This window comes from Ictalurus furcatus, chromosome 16, assembly GCF_023375685.1.
Source record: "Ictalurus furcatus strain D&B chromosome 16, Billie_1.0, whole genome shotgun sequence".
In the NCBI taxonomy this organism is placed as follows: domain Eukaryota; kingdom Metazoa; phylum Chordata; class Actinopteri; order Siluriformes; family Ictaluridae; genus Ictalurus; species Ictalurus furcatus.
The window spans coordinates 6,862,305-6,881,773 of NC_071270.1; the positions used below are offsets into that span (position 1 = coordinate 6,862,305).

General features: G+C 39.3%; 1 protein-coding gene across 1 annotated transcript in view; it reads right to left on the minus strand.

The window, feature by feature from the left end:
• Nucleotides 1-19,469, minus strand: part of rph3aa (rabphilin 3A homolog (mouse), a) — a 37,678-nt gene that overhangs the window by 10,467 nt on the left and 7,742 nt on the right. Inside the window, exons 2-4 of the mRNA XM_053645898.1 lie at nucleotides 8,420-8,554; nucleotides 7,393-7,522; nucleotides 6,044-6,127 (exon numbers count right to left, since the gene is read on the minus strand). Of these exons, the coding sequence (XP_053501873.1) occupies nucleotides 6,044-6,127; nucleotides 7,393-7,522; nucleotides 8,420-8,526 (321 nt within the window). The 5' untranslated portion in view covers nucleotides 8,527-8,554. The remainder of the gene's footprint in view (nucleotides 1-6,043; nucleotides 6,128-7,392; nucleotides 7,523-8,419; nucleotides 8,555-19,469) is intronic.

Below are 19,469 nucleotides of genomic sequence, written 5' to 3' on the forward strand. Positions count from 1 at the left end.
GGATGCTGATCATTGACTTTAGCTCTGCATTCAACACTGTCATCCCCACTAAACTTATCACCAAGCTCAATGACCTGGGCATCAGCTCCTCCATATGCAGTTGGATTCTGGACTGCTTAACCAATTGACCTTAATCTGTTAGGTTGGGCATGTCCTCTACACTCATCCTGAACATTGGCGTCCCACAGAATTGCATGCTGAGTCTACTCCCTGTTCACCTGTGACTGTGTGCCTATGCACAATATTATCATCAAGTATGCAGATGTTACCATGGTGGTAGGTCACATCAGCAACAATGATGAGTTGGCCAACAAAGAGGAGATCCAAAGTCTAGCAGCATGGTGTTCTGCTAACAAACTCACTCTCGATGCTGAGACCTCATTGTTGACTTCTGGGAATCTAAAAGCAGCAGACACTCTTCCATCTACATCAGTGGGATTAAGTAGAGCATGTCTCCAACTTCAAGTTCCTGGTCCAGATCTCTGAGGATCTGTCCTGCCACCACAATTCTTCAGTGCTGGTCAGTTTTGGGAGGTTTACTTTAAAAATGTATTCCGTTACAGTTACAAATTACTTCATAAAAAATGTCATCAGTATCGTAATCCAAGTATCACAATATGAAGGTAATCTGATTATTTTTGGATTACTTCAAGCTCACATATGTAAATAAAGTCAAGAGAAAAGCAATATGATCTAATTTATCCAATAATCTAATAAATAAATAAATAAAATATCACTGTCAATGATGCAGGTAACATGACGTCACAAAAGCTGGGGGGGGGGTATCTTAATACTTAATAGCATTCAAAACAGTGTTACTATGAATGCAGACTTTAATACACTGAAAAAGACACACTATTAGCATCACATAAATGTACAGTGCCCTCCACTAATATTGGTACCCTTGGTAAATATGAGCACAGAAGGCTGTGAAAATTTGTCTTTATTGTTTAACCTTTTGATCTTTCATTAAAAAAAATTCACAAAAATACTCTGCTCTCATGGATATCAAACAATTGCAAATACAGTGCAGGTTTATCCAAAAAATCTATATCTTTGTTAAATATAGGTGTGCAGCAATTATTGGAACTCCTATGAATTCATATAAGAAAAATGTATTTGAAGTATATTCCCATTGATATTTTACATTTGTTTAGTACACGTTTTTTTTTAGTACAGCTGTGATTTGCGGCAAAAGTTTGCTGAGCTTCACAAAATGGGAAGTGGCTATAAGAAAATAGCACAAGCATTGAAAATGCCCATTTCCACCATCAGGGCAATAATTAAGAAATTACAGTCAACTAGAAATGTTATGAATCAACCTGGAATTGGACGCATGTCTATATTGTATAAACGCACTGTGAAGAGGACGGTTCGAGTGGCCAAAAAATCTTCAAGGATCACAGCTGGAGAATTGCAGAAGTTAGTTGCGTCTTGGGGTCAGAAAGTCTCCAAAACTACAATCTGAAGTCACCTACATCACCACAAGTTGTTTGGAAGGGTTTCAAGAAAAAATCCTCTACTTTCATCCAAAAACAGACTCAAGTGTCTTCAGTTTGCCAGACACTACTGAACTTCAAATGGGATCGGGTTCTATGGTCAGATGAAACCAAAATAGCGCTTTTTGGCAATAAACACCAGAGGTGGTTTTGGCGTACACAGAGAGGTAGTTATATGGAAAAGTACCTCATGCCCACGGTTAAATGTTTTGGGGCTGTTTTTCTGCCAGAGGACCTGGACATTTTGTTAGGATACATGGCATCATGGACTCTATCAAATATCAGCAGATATTAAACGAAAATCTGACTGCCTCTGCCAGAAAGCTGAAAATGGGCTGTGGTTGGATCTTCCAGCAGGATAATGATCCAAAACATACATCAAAATCAACACAAAAATGGTTTACTGACCACAAAATCAAGGTCCTGCCATGGCCATCCCAGTCCCCTGACTTAAACCCATAGAAAAGCTGTGTGGTGAACTGAAGAGGAGAATCCACCAGCATGGACCTCGAAATCTGAAGGATCTGGAGAGATTCTGTATGGAGAAATGGTCTCAGATCCCTTGCCATGAATTCTCCAACCTCATCAGGTAATATAGGAAAAGACTCAGAGCTATTATCTTGGCAAAGGGAGATAGCACAACGTATCGATATATTTTTTGGATAAACCTGAGTATTTTTGTGAATGTTTTGAAAAGATCAAAAGGTTAAACAATAAAGACAATTTTTCACAGCCTTCTTTGCTCATATTTACCAAGGATGCCAATATTAGTGGAGGCCACTGTATATACATAAAATTGTATATACACTTTGCCCAGGTTTTACATTTTTTCCTATGTTCTTTTGAATGTCCATGGAATAAAATAAATATCAGATGTCACGAGTGTATCTTCTGCCATCATTTACACATTTGAATGGCCATGTAATATGAAGTAATGTGATAGCATGCAATTAAAAATGATCTTATATGGCCATGGGCATTGTTTCGACTCAGGACAGCTGTCATTTGCTGCCACTGTCAAGCAAATGTTTGATGCCGAACACAACAGTGCTCCACCTTCACGCGTTCGCTGAGAGTAGGATAACAGTTGAGAGGCAGGAATTTGGTCAGTAGTTGCTGCAAGCCTTTTAGAATCGACCTATCCGTGTGCGAGAAGGCGGGAATTACAGAGAGGGGTTAAAGCAATGCAAACATGCGCACACATGATAATAGTATTAGACCATAAACACATCATAACGAAATTAAAGCCGAATCCATTTTCTCAAATTTAGAAATCCCGGCCGGACGCTTTTTTAAGAGCTGAAAAAGAGGATGTGTCTGGTGATTAAGAGGACATGTCCAGGGAAAAAGAGGACGTGTCCGGGGGTAAAGAGGACATATAGTCTCCCTAACAAAGGCATTTCAGAGAACAATTTGTGTTAGAATTTTACCAAGTTAACTTTGCACAAAAATTTATTTTCTCATGCACCAGGAGGATGTTCATGTGAGTCACGACTGGCAAGAGAGAACCAGAACTATAATCAAGCAGCTGTCTATACTATATTACAGCGAAAGATTCATTTCTTTGGTTTTAAATGAAAAAATGCAATCCTGATAGTATTCCCATTTTTACAAAATGTACCTGTAATCAGAATACTTTGTTTTTTTGACGTAACTGTAACAGATTACAGTTACCAGTTTTTTGTATCCTGATTACATACAGTACATGTATTCTGTTACTCCTCAAGCCTCGTTCTGGTTAGAAAAATGCAACTTCCTGAGGAGACTGAAGAAAGTTCATGTGTCTCTTAAGATCTTAAGTTTCTATTGCTACACCATTGACAACATCCTGACCAACTGCGTCACAGTGTGGTATGGCAAAGAACAGCGGTGAAAACCATTCAACACATCACTGGTGCCCAGCTCCAAGCCACTGAGCATCTTCACCACAGGAGATGTCTGCGTAGAGCACGCAACATCAATAGGGACTCCTCCAATCTCAGCCACAGACTGTTCAACCTCTTTCCTTTCCAAGTAGATACAGGAACATTCGCAGCAGAACCAGCAGGTTCAGGGCCAGCTTCTTCCCCACAGCAATTACCCTGCTGAACTCTGCACTACACTGTTAGGCCACTGATGCTTTAATGCCTGTAATCATCCTGCAACTCTATTCTACACTGTACAGTATATTGTGAATTATCTCTATATAATTATTGATCCATAGTATATATCTTAGGTTATCTTTATATACATTGTATATTATCCATGGATAATCTGGGTATTGTTATATATACAATGTACATATCTCTTACATATATTTATGAATAATACTTGCATATATTATGCTTTTTATACCTATTATAGTCTTTCTATTATAATGTAGTGTTATCACCATTTATATTGTTATCTACTCGTTACATGTATAATTTATATATATATATATATATATATATATATATATATATATATATATATATATATATAGTGTATATTGCACAATGCTATTATTTGCACTTCTGGTAGATGCTAAACTGCAGGTTGTTGCTGAGTACCTGTACTGTGCAATGACAACAGAGTTGTAGCTATCTACTGATCTATCTAACAGGTTTTTACCCTCCAAGTGTGCCTTTAGACTCATTTAGAGTCCGATTGGGATCTAAGAGTGAGCAGTTTAATAAGTTCCACAAAGATTTAGGCTTCCTTATTTAATTCTGTATCATTGCTATTCTGTATCATCACTATGTAAGATTTATAGTCATAAGTGTTAAATAACGAACTATCATTAAGCATGTTTACCTGGCGGAATGTGACTACGTCTTAAAATGTTACAAAATTACTTGCAAACATGATTATAGTGTTCCCTTGTTTTCCAATCTATTGAATAGTGAGACAGGAATCATTTCAAACATGGCTTTGCACAGAGTTTGCATAAACGTTAAAAAAAAAACACAGAGAGGAAACCAGGTTTTTAACCATTAGTTTGAATTACTGAAGAATCCAGGCAATTGTCAGCCCTTTGTATTATTTGCAAATGAGGGTACACTATATTAGGGACAAATGAAATACCGGTGTGTGTGTGTGCATGATCATATTGTATTATGTGATACGGTCTGCATGCTGCTCTGTGACAGCAGTGACTCATCAAAGGCGTGAATCATCTCATTATGGTGATAGAGCCTCCTAAAGTCAGAGGTGCTGAACCTGTCAAGCAGAAAAAGACAACCATATGCTGCTCTCTGTTTCGGTGTGTTAAACAAATAAACCAGTGAATCCCACTGAAGAATTCAATGACTTTATTTGAAGGGTACCTTAATATAAATACAGATATAAATAGAATGGACACTATTTGGGTGGCTTAGTGGTTAGCATGTTTGCCTTGCACCTCCAGGGTGTGGGTTCGAATTCCACCTCCGCCCTGTGCACGTGAAGCTTGTATTTTCTCCCCATGTGTCAGGGGTTTGCTCCGTGTACTCCAGTTTCCTCCCTCAGTCCAAAGACATGAGTTGTAGTCTGATTGGGATTTCCAAACTGGCTGTAGTGTATGAATGTGTGTGTGATTGTGATTGTGAATGTGTCTAAGATTGTGATAATCTGTAACATAATGACAGATGGACATGAATGAGAACTTTCAAAATAATAACTTCAAAGGATATTGCATGTCAGACCATAATCACAATTTATGGTTCTTCAAGACAAAGTCATATATTTCATCCATCCAGTTTCCATTCCGCTTATCATACACAAGGTCACGGGAGAGCCTCCAGCCTATCCCAGGGAATTTGGGGTACAAGGTGGGGGACACTCTGGACAGGGTGCCAGCCCATCGCAGGGTATACACACACACACACACAAAACACTATGGACAATTTGGAAATGTCAATCAGCCTACAATGCATGTCTTTGGTCTGGGGGAGGAAACCAGAGTACCCCGAGGCAACCCCTGAGTCATGCGGGGAACATACAAATTCCCCACACACAGGGCAGAGGCAGGAATTGAACCTCCAACCCTGGAGGTGTGATGCAAATGTGTTAACCACTAAGCCCATATGGATACCATAAAAATGCACACTCCCCAAAACAATTCATGCCAACCCTTTGTTCAGTGAATAAACTCGCCAGTAAACTTTCTGCTGTGCGCACACACTTGTCTGTTTCTACAGCTAGAAGAAGAGTACTGATTGGAAATGCCACTATCTGGTGTCACCCAGAAGAGGATGGGTTCCCTTTTCATTCTGATTCCTCTCAAGCTTTCTTATTCATGTTGTTTCTGGGAGTTTTTCCTCGCCACTGTCGGCTCTTGCTTGCTCGTTAGGAATCTAAATCTACATTCAGATTGCTATTAAGCTGCTTTTAACTGTTAAAAGTGCTACACAAATAAAATGTTTATTTACCCGCCTTATATACTTATGCAATACTTGCGAATGTGTTAGGAAAGCCCAATATAGGTCAAAGAAATTGTTACGGACATTTATTACATACACCGTACGTAGCGGAAGTGTTTGAGGCCACATATTGCAAAAGGACTTATGAACATTATGAGATTACATAATTGAATGATTTCTGACCTCCTTTTGTTCACTGCAGATCTTGCACAGCCATACAGGGCAGGAGCGACTGTTACTGCGAATGCCACACTTGGTGCATATGTGCTGTGGTGGGTGAGAAAACACACAAAAATACACACACACTTAAAGGTTGGTACACACATATTGGCCTCAAGAGACTGTGCAGGTGCAAACACACTCACAGAGGACACATAGCATCAGCTTTCAATGCAGTTCCACAACATGTGACATCGCTAGAGATGGGCTTCAGTGCTGATAAATGATATTACATAGACTTTTAACGGGGATGCGTGCAGCAGCTGCACCTGCGCCACAGAACTGAATGTTTGTTTACTAGCACGTTATTTTACAGTACAGAAAGTACTGAGTATTTAATAGATGGATAGTAAATACTTATTGGATGCTACTATTATATTGGAGGTTGCTGAGCATAATTTACTACCCAGCTTGTACAATCAAATGAGGCACCACAAAGCAATAATTTCAGAGCTTAGCAAGTAATAATCTAGCATTTACAAGTAATAATTGGTGTAAGATGAATCTGCAAGTGCATAATACGGATGGTGAGAAAAGCCTCATATTTCAGCATTTTATGCTTGGAAATAGCACAAAAGTGATACTACCAACTGTCTCAGTATGTACATGAATATTGGAATAGAATATGTAGGTTACAACCTGGAACTGAAATGGATTTAATTGGGAGTGTGTGTCCCGAATCTATACAAAATAGCTCAAGTGTGGGGAGAAAAAAATCAGTTTACAGTACTTTGAAAAATCTAATATATATATATATATATATATATATATATATATATATATATATATATATATATATATATATATATATATTCTTTAAAAAGTGATTGCATAATTATTCACCCCCATTACTGGTGCATCCAAACACTTGATCACAATTTAAATAAAGATGGATGTGAATGGTTCTAGAGAATATCATGTACAGTTCTTCTTCTTCTTCTTCTTCTTCTTCTTCTTCTTCTTATTATTATTATTATTATATTACCAAACTGCACCAAGTATTACTTATAAATACTGCATATTTACTTATTAATGTCAGTAAATATTTTACTGTAGCACCATGTACTGCTGTATGCACTTGTCTCATATGTTATTATATTATAGTATATCATTATACCAGACAGCAATTTTAATTATTACATATTAACCTATAATTAGTAGGTAATTATAATACATTTTTAAAACCATACACTTAGGATTAGAAAAAAATGTTGTAACTGAGTCAAACCAATTGTGTATTATTATATACAGGCCACATCGATTTTAGATGTTCTGTAGATATTCTGCAAATATCCTAAGGCTCCGCTCAATACCTTCTTGCACTCGTCACACATGACCGTGCTGACTCCCATCAAGCCGAACTGCTGGCCGCAGAGCAGGCATTGTGAGTAGCCGTCACCGCATGCCGTCCTCTTTATTGTGTCCAGCCGATTGGCCAAACGCCTGCAGAACATAACAGCGGTAAGCTCATTACACACTCCTTTAGCTACTCCTTAAAGCCGTTAAACACTCCTGCTTAAATTCTGCTGATAGAAGGAATTAAAAAGTCGCTTTAACATCGTGTTGTGTTGCGTTTACAAAAAGTGTTGAGGTCAGGAGGTTGGGTGGAATGCACCAGCAAATCAAATCGAGACAGAGGGCTAAGCCGAAAGATTGATAAAAAGCTGTAGTTTCGCATTCACTATTAATGACTTGCAGAGCAGTCCGGCTCGTCCTGACTCATGCAGCGCTTGTAATGGAGCCAAATGCAGTAGCATTCGGAAACGTTGAGACATATGTGCTTGTGCTGAATCATTCAAAATCACTTTAGAAAAAGAGGTTTCAATGAGTACATTTATTTTTCCAATATATCTCTGTCTTTCCATTTAGATCTGGTAGAAGTGGATTTACTTTTGCTTCAGTTATCCCCAGTGGAATAAACAGTCTATCTGCATTATCCAACCAGGAAGCAAGGCTGAGATCAGAACACCGACTCAGCAATGATCCAGCACTTTTAGATTAGCTGAGGTTCATGTTTGCTCAAAGAGATTTGAATTAGAAGTGTGCACAGCCCGGGACTGTTTATTTTATCCCAGTCCAATCTTCTCCTGAAGAATTCTGGCCAATCCAGCCCATTCCTGAAGGAATTCTGACCAATCCTGTCTGCTCCCACAGAAAGTTTTAGCAATCCCTGCTGAAAATGAATGAACGATTGCGGCAAGCACCATATACGTGAATGTGGCCTTTGTGGTTGTCCCAGCACCAACGCACACCTAATTTGACCACTCAGCCTACTGGTTATTAGTACAAGGAAGGAGCTGAAACATGGTGTCAGACTCTCTACTCAGTATCACGTCTCACCCAATCCGTTCCTGCTCCATGGCCTCAATCATCTCGGCTCGGGCCAGCACGCTGTTGATGATTTCCTTCTCCTCATCTGTCAGCTCCTCAGCTCCAATGAACTCCATCTGGCCAGTGTATTGCTGTCAGCCTGTCCTACAGCCACAAGGAGAGAGCAGAAGGATCACACATGCACACTCGCATGTCATCACACTCGATACAGAAGCAAACGCATTCACTAGGAGCCAACCATCTTCAGAAAGGAATATTATTGACTAGCTATTGTCAATACGGTAAATACCTTTGGAAAAGTAGAAGCAAGCACATAATAAAACATGACATGAAATAATAATTGTTAAAAAGACAAATGAATACTTTTGTCAGACCCTATTACAGTATATTAGGAGCTAAAACACATTATTTATGCTTTGTTTGCATTCATTCTCTGAGATGATCTCGTACTACCACTGATGGCAGCTCTTATGTAGACATCTGCTTCATAGATGATACAAAGTGCTACTGCATATTTCTTCTTCACCCTAGAATGCAGATTGAATGTCAAACAAGCAAATAGGCCCTCTAAAACAGATTATTGGCTCATAAACCAGCTAAAGGTTCTGGTCTTGGTTGTTTTTATAGTGATGAGAGATTGTTGCTGCATGTCCCAGTTGCCGCTTTTTTTTCTAAGACTGAGGACAGGAGCATAATACAAAGGACCACAGAAATTTGTTTTAAAAAAAACAACAAAAAACATGGGTCATGGCTAGAAGGCTAGCCTGCTGTGTTGAAGAGTTATTGATTGGAGTCACCAAATGTTACCATAGAAACAAACTCCTTGCACTGATCAGGTATTGCTCAGTTCAGCACCTACTTTACCAAATGCATCATAAAGTTAATCTCACCTTCATTCACCGGGAGAGTGAGTGTTCAATTTGATGCTTGCTCTACCATTTAACAAGTATCTGTGTGCTGCGATACTTTTGGGTGTTTGGGGGTCAGCAGGGTGACTGCCTCAGGTCATTATGCCAGATGGCAGGATGATCAACAGCCCATTAAATGGGTGGAAGGGGTAATCCACAATGCTAGGGGCCTTGCAAATTATGGTTTAAGTCCTCATTGAAGGAGAAAGAGACAGAGAGAGAGAGAGAGAGAGAGACAGAGAGAGAGAGAGAGAGAGAGAGAGACCCTCATAACAGTTTCAGAATGAGACTCTCCCTTGAGCCTTATGTTCACTGTAAATAGTTTAACCCAAGGGTTGCAAAGTCATCATGTTGGTAGAATTTAAAGAACACCTTGCCCTAAAGCATACTAAAATATTATAATAAAATAAAATTATCTTAAAATAATTTTCGTGATTTTCATGCTAATTCGTTGGTTGGTGCTGTATTTTTGTTATTCTCATTAGAAGATAGTGGATGTGCGCTGCTCTGGTGAAACAGGGAGACCAGACAGCTCAAATTATAAATCATTATTATACACTTATGGGGTAATTGGTGTAAGGTAAAGAGTGATTTTTATGTACTAGCTCAATAATTGATTTTTATTCATTTTTAATCAAAAAAGTTCCATAATGCAACTTTAAAAATCCATCCATCCATCCATCTTCTATACCGCTTATCCTTTTCAGGGTCACGGGGAACCTGGAACCTATCCCAGGGAGCATGGGGCACAAGGTGGGGTACACCCTGGACAGGGTGCCAATCCATCGCAGGGCACAATCACATACACTTTCACACACCCGTTCATACACTACGGACACTTTAGACACGCCAATCAGCCTACCATGCATGTCTTTGGACTGGGGGAGGAAACCGGAGTACCCGGATTTTTTTTATTTTTATTTTTTTACATATGCATACACATGCCAAAAAGTCTGCATACCCCTTGCGGAATCTGCTAGATCTTAATACTGTTAACAAAACAAGAGGGATCATAAAAATCCCATGTGGTTTTTTATTTAGTACTGTTCTGAATAAGCTATTTCACATAACAGATGTTTACATATAGTTCACAAGACAAGATAATAGCTGAATTTATCAAAAATTACCCCGTTCAAAAGTTTACATACGCTTAATTCTTAATACTGTGTCGTTACCTGGATGATCAATGTTAATGTTTTAATGTTTTGTGAGAGTTGTTCATGAGTCCCTTGTTTGTCCTGAGCAGTTAAACTGCCCACTGTTCTTCAGAAAAATCCTCCAGGTCCTACACATTATTTACTTTTCCAGCATCTTCTGCATATTTGACCCCTTTCCAACAGCGACTATATGATGATGAGATCCATCTTTTCACACGGGACGATTGAGGGACCCGTACACAACTATTACAAAAGGTGCAAACATTCACTGATGCTCAAGAATTCAACACGATACATTAAGAGCCAGGGAGTGTAAACTTTTGAACAGGATGATCAGTGTAAATGTCCTGTTCAAAAGTTTACACCCCCCTCCAGCGTTGAGGGTTTGATTCCAAAGGTCACTTTGTGCATGGACCTTGCGTGTTCTCCCCATGCTTCGAGGGCTTCCTCCAGGCACTCCAGTTTCCTCCCCCAGTCCAAAGACATGCATCGTAGGCTAATTGGCATGTCCAAAAAGTGTCCATAGTGTATGAATGGGCATGTGAATGTGTGTGTGACTGTGCCCTGCGATGGATTGGCACCTTGTCCTGGGTGTCCTCCACCCTGTGCCCCATGCTCTCTGGGATAGGCTTCAGGTTCCCCGCAACCCAGTAAGGATAATCAGTACAGAAAATGGATGGATGGATGTATGGAAAACTCAGTAAATCAACACCACTTACGGTTGCATATGATTATAAAGATCACTATGCAATACTTACAACCAAAAAAAAAGCTTTCAGTCTACACAGTTTGCAATCTGCTGATGGCTCACATCACTTACTGAAGCATTGCTGATGGAAGGATGATGTACCCGGCAACAACACAATGGTCTCTGAGGAAGTAGTAAGGGAATTGACTCACACTTTCCTATTAGACAGTCCACCAGCAAAGTGCAGCAAAGGGTCATGCTGAGGTCATAATTTATGTGGTCGAGTCTAACGTTATGTCCTGCTCAAGACTATGTCCCCAACCTTAGACAACCAGATCATTTCTCTAATACACTAAACCATCATAACTTACCTTATTTTGTAATTAAGGTCTATTGAACTGTGTGTATGGCCAATACAACATGTGTGTCATTATTTTTACATTTATGGTATTGACTTACATTTACTTCATTTTTATACAAAAGAGCTACCACTGCCCCGTACAGTACACTGTAGTGTACAGGTACAGGAGTACTGTATATTAAGCTCATCGGCTGTTAAGTAAAAAGTTTTCTGGGTATTTACCCCACCACCCTGTTCAGCAATGCACTTTTACAAACTCTCCTTTTACAATCAGAGCTTAGTTGACACCATTACATCATTCATTAACTGCTTTATACTGGTCAGGGTTGCAGTGAATCCTGAGCCTATCCCTATGGATGGAGAACCCCATGGAAAGCACAGTTCTTGCACATGGACAAGGTAATAAGAAAGTGGCACGTGTGCAAGAACTGGCCTCTGGTGGTCAGGTGTAAATAAATGAAATCGAATAGCTGTTTTGTGTTGGATGACCACCAGAGAAGTCACACCAAATACGAACGGTGTTTCACTGACCCTCATGTAACTTGATTATAATACACTCACCCTCTGGAACTTACTCTGTAATGTCAAGATGCTGGCCTGTGTGTAAGTCAGTATATTAGTGTAATGGTGTCCGTCTATAAGAGTGAAATATAACTTTATAGACCCTTCATTACATTTGTAACTTGAGTCAGTAATAAGAGTGGACCTTGTTTCTCATTCGTTTGCAGTCAGGGTCATAGTGGATCCAGAGCCTTGAGCATAAGGCAGGATTACAAACTTAATTGGATGCCAGTCTATCGCAGAGACACTGCATACATTCACACACTCATTCACATATTTTAGCATAGCCAATCCACCTTCTGGCATGTTTCTGAGAGGAAGGAAACCGGAGAACCTGGAGGAAACCTGCTCAGACAGGAGGAGAACATGCGGAACGCCACAGAAACAGTAACCTGAGCTCAAGTTTGAGCTGTGAGGTGCGGTCATTTTCGCAAAACATTTTTTTTTAAAAACTGTTTTCACTTAGCAATAAATAAATTCTTATATGACTGTTACAATCCCTCTAAAACGCTTGTGCCTGGAGCTAAGAAAATAAAAAAAATCAGTTTTATTGTTTGAAAATCATGACATGTATCGCCACCTCTGCAGTATATTCTCCTACACAGCTGCGGAGAGATAAAATTAAAATGTCTGTGGTGTGCTATTTGACATTACAGTATGCCATATCATCAATGAGTCAGTGTGCTGATCTTTCTAGCGCAACCGCTTTAGTCAGATTCAGCTTTTGCCCCATAGAGCCCTGCTAACCACTGATTGAAATGTCGAGGAGAGAGTGCTGACAGTGAGGGCGACCTAGCAGAAGACGTGACTGATTGCCGTCTGGGGGTGGAGGGCAGGGAGGGAGTAAGGGAAGGAAGGAGGGAAGCAGTGAGAGTGTAAAGAAGGGAGGAACACAAATGAACGGAAACTGCACCACATTCAGCATCACTGTCACTATTCATCTCATCAGTGCTTTTCAAATCCTGCAAATCAAACGGAGCTGGGATTCGTGCCCTTAGCTAATAGTTCAACATTCAACTGATGCAGAATGAGGCGCTTTCTGGCTTTTTGGCTTTTTTTTATTAAACATTACAATTTGGTGCTCTCTTCAGTGTGTTGTAATAATACACGGAGGTATTAAAACATGCTGGAATTTTCCCTTTGGTGTATATCGTCTAGATTTGAACACACAGATTTGTGGTTTTGGATATGAGAAAATATGCATGCTAACTCACAGTCAACCATAAGATCTATATATGGCGTGTCTGGATGTTACATAATAACACAAATCTGAAGAGAGTGCGGTGCAAAACACTGGCAAATTTGAGATCCTGTTGGGTTTTTTTTTTCCTCCTAAATCATCCACATGCACTCCTGTCCAATTAAAATGCCCTGTCACACATGAAACTGAATCTGGATCCATGCACTTGCTTTGGATCATCTCTACATGCCAAAAAGGGACAATAATTTACAGTGAAGCTCTAAATGTCATTTACTATTGAAAGACATTCAGGACACGGATTGGATTCGGAACGTATTATTCACACCAAAGTCAATGTCATTACTTCTTTAGGTGCAATGAAAGGTGATGTACTAATTATTCATACGTAATGAGCTTGAGGACAGGCTGAAAACTGCAGTAATGCCAAGCACATCAATTTGAGTTAGTATAGTAGTGTATACCATTACAGAGTACGGGCCAATAGATGTGGAATTTCAAGCAATTATCTGTCTGGCAGGAGTTAAAATTACTGATTTCCAATGAACTATTGCGGTGGTAACATACAACACAGGAACAGAAATAAATCATAATAAGTGGGAGAAGATTGTAAGGTCATGTATATTTTTAGCTTGAATTTGTAAGGAAAAAATCTGAAATTTCATTAGAAGATTTATGAAGTGCAACTTCGAACATGACAGTATACAGGTATAGTAAAGAACTAAAAAAAAAAAATATCTGGGGCTCAGTTCCATTTCTTGGTGCTACTGGTGTATCACGAAGGCCTACACTAGAGGTCTTTTGTTTACATGCAATGATCCCTTGCACAATTGGAGAAGACTGTGCCCATTTCAAGACGATTTCACACAGCGAGACCTTACTGCCAAAACAATGTGCTGTGAGCACAGGCAAAACAATACGTTCTGAAAACTGATTATATGGTAATCTAGTACTAAACTGCAGCTATAGAGTCAACTCCATTCTCTCTCTCTAAAGCTACATTTGGCAAATCCATGTGTTTGTTCACACTTGAGTGACCCCAATGCCAATCTTTTCACCCATCGTCAGCTGTTCCAACAAGCCCAGTGTTATTTGACTTTATTGAGGGATCTGATGGTGCGATGTGCTGGAAAAAAAATCCCCCAGGGCATCCAGACAGTGTCTGGTCCCCTTTAACTCCAACACCTGCTCTTCTCATCCTTCTAAACCCAGGCCTCCTGTTGGTATTACTCAACCTCCACTGCAGCCAAAAAGCAGTCATCAAAACCCTACATAACTATAAGTTTAACAGAAAACTTGATGTGTACGGAGTGCACGGGAAATAGGTTAATGACATTCATACATCAAACGTGAGATATGGAGATTTAATTTGGAACATTATTCAGTGGATGGGAAGGGAAAAGTGGCAAGATGAAGACTATTCTAAATTCAATAATGTGTTATGCAAACACTTCTGAGGAAAACAAAGTCTCAGAGAAAAGAGTGGAAGAGGACAATAGTGCATGATTTAAAGAATGATATACTGTCAGAACTTAAGCATATTACATTACACATTATAGGGTTGAAATAATCCTCGTCATGGTTTCTCCTTTGCATTGTGGCTCGCATGGCGATACATGATATGTGCGAGTGTTTGTTGGTTTCAGTTTTTTTTAAGCCTGTCTCCACCCCTGTCCTGTCATTGGTTTGTTTCCCATACGTGTGCACCTGTTCTGTGTTTACTCCAATTAGTGTGTTTCTGTATAACTTGCTGCTTTTTGTTTAGTTTTTAAATCTGAGCATTAAATCTGAGCCTTGTTTCCTGTGTTTCAACGTACTGATTGGTTTTAATAAGTTAACCAGTTTTCAATTCTGATTATAGATTATGGCCCTAATAAAATACACTGCGCTTGTGTCCTGCTTCATTTGCCAGCAAGCTGCAATAATCATTTTTTATTTTGCTTATTACTGAAATCCCAATTATTTGCCTCAATTATTCAGGCAAGATAAGAAAAAAAAGATGTTTTGTTGTAATTTATTAATTTATCATTTTAAATAAATGGAATACAGCCATTTCTTTCACGCTGTATATTGAAAGCCCATTCCTTCAAACATATAAATCTTAGTCTCACTAATTACAAGTTAATCATTTGAATGCTAAATATAAACACAATTAGACTCAGAATAAATAATTAAACAAATATGCCACCATATTCATTGCCAATTCCCACCCACTAGTTAATTTGTCTCTATTGCACGGCAGCTATCATCTGCAGAGGTCATAGGATAACACGTTTCCACTGCGACACATTAACCCACCAAACTGCCGCTTACGCAATGGCTGGAGCTGATTCGGTTTTCTAATTACTTAAATTTGCATATTACATACAATGCATGTGCTATTTGCCTGGGATGCCCAATGCTTAAGAAGTTGGAATAGTCTTAGAGTTTTTAACAGAAGGTACAGGAAGATGCATCAGTCCTTTGTTTTGGAGATGATTAGAAAAAATCTGTTCATTTGTGTCAACAAAGAACAGTGGCCCAGTTTGCTGCAATCTTCTTGGAAAGCTTCCACTGGAGGAATTTGTTCCCATTCAGCCACAAACGCATTAGTGAAGTCAGGCACTAATGTTTGGCTTTTAGATTTGGCTTGCAAATGACCCATCAAGCCCATACTAAAGTTGTTGATGGGGTTGAGGTCAGGGCTTGGTTCCAGCGAGACACATTCTTCCAATCTGCTTTCAACATATGATTTCTGATAGGAGTTTGTTTTTATGCTGAGACATGAAACGAGCCACAATGTGGGAAGCTGAGTGTTATCTAGATTTGTATGCTGTAGTGCTCAGGGGCTTAGTCAGAACCATGAAAACCTGCCCAAGACCATTATTCTTCTGCCGCCACACTATATAGACGGCATTATGCACTGAAACAGGTAATGTTCTCCAAGCATCTACTTCCAGACAGTGATGTGTGACTCATCACTCCAGAAAAAGTATCCACTGCTCCAGAGTCCAATGATGATAACTTTACATCACTCATGCAATGCAACTCCGGCATTGCATTTGGTACGTCTAGGCTTATACGTGGTTAATTAGCCATGCAACTCAATGATATTTAGCTAATTCTTCTGATGAAGTTTGTTTTAACTGTGGTCTGACAATTCAGTATTCTGTGGTAGTATTGTACCAGTAAATAATTGTGTGTGGCCTGCCTCTTTATGTTCTTGCTAGACATTTTCACTTTGCATTAACTTCACTTAAGCAGGGAAGGTGTAGGGCAGGAATTTGGTAAACTGCCAGTCAATGATGGTTTTCCACTGCAGTATTTCTACCAAGAGATCACCTCTGTGGATGCAGTATAGCAAAGGGATAAATACTCAGCAGGGAAGGATAGTGAAATCAGCAGGATAGGAAGAGATGAACTCTCTATAACCAATAAATGAGATTAGACAGCATCTCTGAAGGGCTACATGGCCCTGGGGCAGAGATACCACAATGATCGAAGAGTAATGCAATTCTGCTCCTGATGAAAGAAGAGCCTAAATGTTTCATGGCGAGTTGCAGGGGGCAAGGGTCATCCCGAGAGAGGTGGCATCAGGCACTGATGTCCCAAGGTGGAGATGTTGGGGCATAGAAACAAGAGAGTGGATACCATAATCCAGGTGTTTCCAAGAAAGAAAGCGGTACATCAGGAAGATTGACGCACTTCAACAATACATAAACTCAGTTTTGACGCTCAGTAAAAAGAATCCATGTCATGTTTTGCCAAAAGATTCCAAAGAGTCAGTCAGTACATGTAAATAAATACAGTAATCTGATAATCACATAATATCAGATTTTGGAAATAAGTCATCCAACTCTAAACAATTAATGCATTAACTCAATTTTTTTTACTTTGTTTTTGAAAGCTTCATCTTACTATCAAATACTTAATTTGGGAGTTTGCTTTGAAGTAAATGTTGCTTTGTCACTATTTCCCAGGTGGCACCTTATTATTGGGCTGAAATCCAGGTGTCTGTATTGGATTTCTTGAAACCCAGTTTGATCCATTTTACTTATGGGAATGCTGTTTACATGACCAGTTGAATTATTTGGTAACTATTCATATTATTGGTGTGCATGTAAACGCACTGAGTATTTCTCATGAGAAGGAATTCTAAGGCAATAAAAAAAGCCAAGAAGAGGAAACACAGGTGATGGTGTCCAGCTACAAGTCATTGGGCATAGTCTCAAAAATCCTTGACTTTGAAATAAAGGTGAAATAAATGGTTAAATAATTGCCAGAAATCAGGAGAAAGTGAAGAGATTGAAAAGTCACGCACTCACCCTGGCAGTATGATGCAGAGAAACAGTATGATCAGTGTTGACATAGCAACCGATAATGGATAAAGACGGTTGATGATGGGTACAGCAGAGCAAGAAGAAAAGAGGAATACAGAGGATAATATAATGCCCTAATTCTAAACTGTAACTGTAGCATCGCTTCTGTTATCTGTCTGTGACATTTCATTTGGCAAATTTGTGTTTGTTCACACTTGAGTCACTGCAGTATCAATGTCTTACCTCCAGTCCACAGCTGTTTCAGGTAGACTTGTATTATTGTCTGGCTTTATTAAGGATGCTGATGTCAAGATGTGTGGAAAAACCCTGGGGGGCATCCAGACAGTGTCTGGTCTCCTCTAACTCCAACACCTGCCCCTCCTTGATTTCATGAAACCACAAAAGCACCACAAATCCATATCAGGAAGTGATTTATGGAACATGTAGGGAGGCCAGTAATACAGTGCTATTTGTTCGAATATTTATGTGGTGACACATTTCAACATGATAGGTGAGAAAAAAAACAAGTGTTTAAGGAACTATCAAGAAGCCTTTGGGTGTCCTGTACACTAGAGATGGCAGGACTGCAGTATAAGAGTGAAGAAGAGAACCGGGGTGATGCCTGTGGCATCATCACTATCACTATGTCTATAGGACGCAACAAGCAGGAAGCCCAGGAATAGGAAGGGATGATGAAGTAAGAAGTTCGAATGAATAGGAAAGGATATAAAGAGTAAAGGATATATGATGAAAACGGAAAAAGATTGAATAAAACGAGAAGGGTTTTAGGAAGGTGAATGAAAAAGAGAAAGTATTTAAAAAAGAATGCAGACCAGCAATAAGGAAATCAGACATTGCTGGGATGATTGTGGTTAATTAGATGTGGTAGCTGTTCCAAGCAAGTAAGTAAAACTTTATTTATATAGCACTTAAACAATGTTTAAAACAATGTTTACAAAGTGCTTTACAGAACACATACAGTAGATACAGAGAGATAAAATTATGCTTTTATAAATAAAAGAATATAAATAAAATCAAGTATGGAAAATTACCTGGTTTGAGGAAAGGCCTCATTAAACAAAAACGCTTTAAGATACTTTTTACAAGTGCTAACTGAATCAACTCCATGTTGGCTGTCAGGGAGAGAGTTGGACAGTTTAGGCCTGCAGTGACTAAAGGCCGACTCCTTGCTTTTCAGCCGCATTCTGGGTACAACCAGCAGGTTGCTGTTGGATGACCTAGGTGATCTAGCAGGAGTATATTTATTAAGTGATCATGTTGCAAAGGTATGTAGGAGCACCTCCATGAAGACATTTAAAAATTAATGACAGGATTTTAAAATCTGTCACTTCACTGACATGGGTAGCCAGTGAAGTGATTTGAGTGCCGAAGTGATATGATTTTTCAGTCTACTACGTGTCAGCATTCTTGTAGCTACATTCTGAACTCTTTGTAAGTCTTTAATGGAGCTCTTTGGTAAGCCAACCAAAACACTGTTGCAGTAGTCGAGTCCAGATATAATAAAGGCATGTACGAGTTCCTCACTATCTCTGGGGGAGAGAATATCACGCACTTTAGAGATGTTACAAAGGTGATAGTATGCTGTTTTACAAACATTGCTAATATGTTTTTTAAAACTGAGATCGCTGTCAAACACGATCCCGAAATTCTTAACTCAGAGTATCATTTCCGATAATAAGTACCTCTGTCTTATCTTTATTTAGCTGCAGAAACTTCTGTGATATCCACAAGTTTATGCTCTCTATGCAGTTTACAAGGTTGCTAATAGACTTGTAGGCATCTGGTCCAAGTGAGAGATAGAGTTGCGTGTCATCTGTATACTGAGTAAGGAGATGTTATATCGATTAATTACATCAGCTAATGGCAG